The 6,330-nt window shown below is 39.3% G+C and overlaps 1 protein-coding gene across 4 annotated transcripts in view; it reads right to left on the bottom strand.

The window, feature by feature from the left end:
• rassf6 (Ras association domain family member 6) overlaps positions 1 to 5,578 on the bottom strand; it is an 8,365-nt gene extending 2,787 nt beyond the window's left edge. Inside the window, exons 1-7 of one of the 4 annotated variants that reach the window (XM_035667448.1) lie at positions 5,426 to 5,578; positions 2,004 to 2,080; positions 1,729 to 1,807; positions 1,354 to 1,514; positions 822 to 916; positions 485 to 678; positions 302 to 403 (exon numbers count right to left, since the gene is read on the bottom strand). In XM_035667448.1, coding sequence (XP_035523341.1) covers positions 302 to 403; positions 485 to 678; positions 822 to 916; positions 1,354 to 1,514; positions 1,729 to 1,807; positions 2,004 to 2,062 — 690 coding nt within the window. In that variant the 5' untranslated portion in view covers positions 2,063 to 2,080; positions 5,426 to 5,578. Of the gene's footprint in view, positions 1 to 301; positions 404 to 484; positions 679 to 821; positions 917 to 1,353; positions 1,515 to 1,728; positions 1,808 to 2,003; positions 2,081 to 2,362; positions 3,045 to 5,425 lie in introns of those variants that run through there. The other 3 variants (XM_035667449.1, XM_035667450.1, XM_035667447.1) reach the window with 3 other exon arrangements.
• Between the last annotated feature and the right edge of the window lie 752 nt (positions 5,579 to 6,330).

Genomic DNA, 6,330 nt, shown 5'->3' with positions numbered 1-6,330 from the left:
ACTGTTTTATATTGTTTTGCTGATTGATGTTCTTGTATGTACAGTGTCTTTGAGTATTTAGAAAAGTGCTTTTAAATAAAATGTATTATTATTATTAATAAATAATCACATATTACAGCGTTCAACCCTGTGAATGTCTACTCATAAGAAAATCCATTGTAATCAGTTTAACCTAAATATAAAATAATGCAGTACCAATTTGTAACCTTTGATTATTGCTATTGATTTATCACTGTAATTGATGATGTTTGCACCCTTTTATACATCGCCATGATTTTGAGGAGAGTGTGCGAAAGCTCACCTTGAACTTGTTTAATAACTGTTCAATGACCTGGTTCGTGGTCATCATGCTGGAGATACGGACTTTAGTTGGTGTACCGAAGGATGGAGTGAAGATAGAGGTCTGTGGGGGACAATGAGTGATTGGTGAGCTACAGTGCAGATGAGAGTGAGAGAAATAGGGGAGGGTTGAGCTTAACACTACCTTATAGTTATAAAAGTGTCCATTGATAGAAAAGCGGTGTTGTCTTTCTTCCTCTCTTTGTGCTGCTGACTTTCCCTTTCCCCTCCTCCTCTTAACCAATGAGGCGTCACTCATGCAGCGAAACAGGTTGGACTCCGCCTCCAGCTCTGAGTTCTTCTGCCTCACAGGACGCAGTGTGGTGGTCTCATAAACAACTTTAGAGTTTGCAGAAACAAAGAATTTAATCGTATGTTCTGTCCTTGAAATAACAGCTGCAATCTACAGTTATGCAAAAGTGAGGACTTGTAAGATAAGTAGTGAAAATATCATGAAGATATGTGTGAAAATAAAAAACAACCTGGTAAAGGAGCAGTGACTACTGTGTCCTGTGGTGTCTCAGCCATCTCATCTATCTGGTGAAGGTCAACATATTCTCCCCATCGTGTCATACCCCTGCAGGGAAGAGAGGAAATGATCTCAGAGACTTCATACTTATCCTAATTACCTGCATGCAGTAATGAACATAACTTAAGTTTAACATACCTATATCTTGGCGCAAAACATTGAATTCAGATTCAACTGATCTGATCCAACTTGTAGCAAGAACTTTCTCGTTCTTAACGGTTGTTCACTACACTGTATAGGTGGTTAATCAACAACTATATCCATCTCATGAATCCTGAAGCTCATATTTGGGTTCCCTATTAGAGGAAACTGGAATAATAATGTCTGGTAAAGAATGAGAATGAATATTTTTTGCTAATGCATAAGAACACCTGGCTAAAAGAGGTTGGAGGCTGTTGGGCAGGTAAGTCTGGGCTTGTGAATGCAAAGGTTCCAAAGCTTATGTTTAGACATACTAATAATATTAACCCAAAGTTGAAAACAACCTCTTGTTTCCGATCGGGCTGACTGGGCTGGTGGGGTCAGGTGAGACCAGAGGAGCAAAGGGAAGCATCTGCTTGTCGTCCTGTATTTTCAGCCTGATGGGTCTCCGCACTCCCCAGGAGATATTCAGGAAGCCTTCCACCACCACCTCTCCATCAGCACCCTGTTACAGACACAGACCCAGAGACACCTGTACGATGTATAACTACAGTCACACTTACAATTTACATACCACTTGACTTATATGTACACTTTTCCTGAAGCAAGTCCTGTGATACACATGTGCTGTAATGACAAACGTCTAAAGGCAGTAACAAGGCTGACAGGGAGAAAAATGACGTAAAACAAAAAATGTTGACAATATCATTATACCATACCTGTGAGTAACTGAGGTGCAGTTGAGTTTGGTCCTTTAGGAAGCAGTTGTAGGTTTTCAGCAGTGAGAGAAACTCTGCTCTGGAAATGAACACAACAGCAATGAATGACTAAATACACGGTGCTGCAGACCACAACACAGCAAGGAGCAGCACCACGCAAGTTGTGTAACTGTATTGTTTTTGTATTCATCTTCCAAATGTGGCTGATTTAAAGGGAAATGTTATATTTGATCTCCTCAGTATACAACACAACAATCACATTCGCTTACACCCACCTGGACAGTGTCCTCCCATCCCCTGCCTGGATCCCTTGGAGTCGAGCAGCTTCATTCATCTCTGGTTGTATCAACTACTGCAGAGAGAGAGAAAAACAAATCAGGAATAGCAACAGCTTTTGTGATAGCTGTGCTGGCTGTTGAGCTTGAAGCAGGAGACAAACACTAGAGGCTTCAGACTTGAATGCTACTTCAGCGCGCATTTTACTGTTGTCCAGGTTCCTAAACAAAGCCACCTGACTGATTGGCATTGTGTCGACACTGAGCGAGGGATTGCACAGAAAATGAACAACACTGCACTTGTACAACCCACACAGAGTCACTCCTTCCAGAAGTAAACAATATAATTAGAGTCTTACCTTCTCTAACATGACAAATCAGAGCTCTCTTCTTGATTCTGTTTCTTTGTCTCTCTGTCGTTCTTCTTTCTGTGCTTTAAATATCTCTTTCCTCTCTCTCTCTCTCTTTCTCTGAAGGTTTTTGTGTTATATTTATCCCTCTTTCTCTCTCTCTAGCCATGCCTTTACTCTTTCACTTTCTTATTTTGCGCTTGTTTCCAAGAGATTTAATAACAGTACTCCACCCAGTAACCAGTGATGACAGTGTAGACCCAGCCATTTGTTTATTTTTTGGTTGCAGGCACTGAAGCCTGTGCCTGTGAACAGAGATTGTTGGAATATCCACGTGGCTTCTCTCTTCTTTTCTCTCACTTTATTGCATTTCTATCTTTGTCTTTGTCTCTAATTCTTCTGAATTCTAGTGGATAACACAGCAGTCTTAAGGCAGCAGCTTTGTTCCTTTCTTTTGCTCTTCTGTCTCAGCTTGTTTGCCAAAATATCTCAGGTATTCAGCAGCTGTCCTCCCAGCCGCCCCACCACTCCTCATTCTGACTGACAGCTCACTCTTGTACAAAGGGACAACCATTTTACACCAGCAAGGACAAAATTTAAAGGTGCAGTACACAACTTTTCATGCATTTGTTTATCGGTAAATGCAGGAAATCCCACACTGTCAGTCTAAAACTTGTATGGCTGTACTGATCTCTTGTGTTTACATATGATGAATCTATGTTTTTATTCTAATGGACAGCATGTTAAAGTGAGAACATTTTCTTTCTAGCATGACTGCCAGTTACATGTTAGATGTTAAGAATTAAAATTAAAAATGTGCAAGAAAAATGTAAAATACATGTTAATAACTATACACATATACATAATTACCTGTGCATGGTGGGTGTGTATTATATGGATGTGTCAGACAGCAATTATTGTACAATTGACATTATATTTTTATGTTTATTTCCTGCTTAGCTGAGGCAGAGGGAGGTGGGGCTAGTGTTACACTGTGAGACTGAGTTATGAATAAGCTTAAATTCATAAGGGAATCTTTAACTTATTCTTTCTTTAATTCTGTGTAATAATTAACAATCTGTGCATGATGCATGCCTGAGAAATACTTAAATCTGCCTTTCTTGTATTGACTCTTAACAGGGATCCATGGGAACCTGGCCAGGTGCAGGACTCTAGACCACAACACTCAGTTACCATCTACTGCTTTGGAGATGCTCACTTGCTCATTTGTAAATTAAGTTTGTACACAGTGCATGTTTGTGTTTGAACAGACATAACATGGGTTATTGCTGGAAAAGGGCAGATAAAGATTTAAAAAAAAAAACCTTCTCATGGCAGAATAAATAGAGACAGGAAAACATGGAAGACAGCAGCGACAGAGAGGATTTTTGTGCTGTTTTTGGTACATCATGTGCATGAAGTTCGCTTTAATCTGTAACTTGAACTCAGTTGAGCACTTCACTCTGTGTCCTTCAAGCCTCAACATGCAGATTTTAAGGTTCCCTGGAGCAAATACATCCAAACTGTGTGTCTTTGTGTGTGTGATTAATGACTCACATGCATGTCAAAAGTCAAAGCAAAGCCAACAATAAAGGAGAACTAGTGATAAATGGTCGACATTGCAAAGTCAATAATGTGTTAGAATTCATAAATCCAACGAAGGCACTGCAGCAGCAGTCTTTTAAACCTTGCTCAAAGGAAGCCAACTGCCATAAGCCCCATAGGCTAAAGGAGCACACAGAACAAGTATATCAGTTATTAAATAGTTAAAAAAAGAAAATGAATATGTCATCCGTGCCAAACAAAACACCTTGTTCAGAAGTTTTACAGTCATGTGTCATGGCCACTTCCCCCTAATTCAGTAGGGGGAGAGTTCCATTTAACTTCTATTGAGGTATTGCCACAAGTTTAAGGTCATAATCCGAGCTGCTGGAGAAGTCAATACATTAATGAATCAAAGCAACCCAACTAGTGGTAATGATGAACAAGACCAAAAGTCTACATCCCTATATAAGAGAAACTATGGTTGTCATGTAACTCACAAGAAAAGCAAAGGCCCTATCTAGAGCCATTGTGTGTTGGTCCTTTCCTGGACACTGTAGAAACATGGCGGTTCAATATGACAGAAAACATGATTCTTATTTTTAGGGGATTATCCACTAATGAAACATACCTATGAATATCATATTTGATTCCCACAAAAAGATCCTTCTAAATGTTACACACTGGACCTTTAAATAAAGGCCATTGTAAGCCAGTAGGATTAACGCAACAGTCAGAGAAGCACTACATGAGAATTTAGCAAGGTAAAACTATGAATGTTGTCATAATACATTTCCCTGGCAAAGCCAAAACACCATAACGATATGGAGGGCAGACTAGAGGGTACCGCGTATACAAGCTTTTTTATTGTGAAAGCTATGAGCTGGAAAAAACCTAGCCAGCTGGAAAAAAGCCAAGTTACGATGTGACACGCCCAGTTTCTCCCTGTATTACCTTCCTGTATGTCACTCCCCCTCACTCTGCCTCTCTGTCTCCCTTACTCCACTCCGTTCTCTCTTTGTACTGTTCTAACACTTGCTCTTTCTAACTTACATGCACAGATTTCACTTAAATATGTATGTGTTGGTATAGTGCCCCCTGTGTTTAATTTGAATAAAAAGCAATAGACATATGTTTTACATGTATTTTTAGGCAATATATCTGTTATGTCCTTTAACAATTGAGAACATGGCAGAATTAAATTGTAATTTATTATTATTTATTTTTTTAATATTTTAAAGTTATGAAAAAGTTATTAATGCTAACACTTAATGCTAACTTTAGCTTTAAAGTCTTTGGAATTGCTGACAATTAAAGAAGAGCAAACACACATTCATTATTCACACAACACAAAAAACACTAAACTATCACTGAAATGTCTCTAAGTTTTAATTAAAAATTAGAGCGTGGGTGCATTCAGGTAACTTCTGTATGAATAAATGCTGCTATTTGCAAAAAGTAGCACAGTTTGGTTCTTTACATTCACAGGAAACATAAAATAAATCAAATCAAGCATAAATTCACTCCTACCTGACCAGTCTTTCAACCTCCAAACAAATAAAGCTGAGAATCTGTTAAAGTTCCATGTTTGAGTTCTTGTACTTCGTACGTGTATGTACGTGTGTGTGTGCGTGTGTGTGTGTGTATCTGTGTGTGTGTGTTCATAGGTCCAGAGTACATTGCATGTGGTAGGAGGGGAGCTTATGTAGCACACTGCAGCAGCTGGTTAATTATTACAGAACACGTTGAGACAGCGTTGAGAGGGAGGGGCTGACTGACACCAGATATGACTCCTGCTTTGTGTGTATGTGTGTGTGTGTGTCTAGAGAGAGGGAGAGAGAGAGATAACCAGTGGAGTGACAGTTTCCTGTTAGCCAACTTTCAAGCTTTGTCCTCATTGAAAGCTCCTCAGGCTGAAGAGATTGCAATTTTGTGCATGTAGGTCCTAATTAAGTAATGTAGTCATTGAAATGATGTAGAAACAATGGTCATATGAAACCTAGACATCTATAAAACTTTTCATTCAGTCAGTTGGTTCATATCATATCTCCAGGCAGGGGCTATGTTTTTGCCACTGGTGATGAATCTGAGAGGATCACCATGACATGTGGAGTTAACCTTGTGAGGCAGCTGGACTCGCAGGATCACATAATCACAAAATCTTGCCAGGGTTCAATCAATTCGTTTGTGGCCGATATAGTGTTACCAGAACAATGAGCATCCTTTCAGGAAAGTAGGAAGAAGACACTGTGTGGCTAGGTTAGTGTAGATGCGACTAGCATCAGTTATATCAGAACTGGAGAGTATACTTAATAAAAGAAGAGCAAAAAACGGCATTGAATGCCTTTCTCTTCTTCTGACTGACTTTATTAAGAGTTTGTCTATGGTTCCTTGAGATGGGCTTTATGTATTCCCATATGGTCTAGTGGTTAGGA

Source organism: Morone saxatilis, unplaced genomic scaffold (genome assembly GCF_004916995.1).
Source record: "Morone saxatilis isolate NCDOM2014 unplaced genomic scaffold, NCSU_SB_2.0 Contig21, whole genome shotgun sequence".
Taxonomy (NCBI): Eukaryota; Metazoa; Chordata; class Actinopteri; family Moronidae; genus Morone; species Morone saxatilis.
Note: the sequence above shows the minus strand (reverse complement) of the source record. Positions and strands in the feature narration are given on the sequence as shown.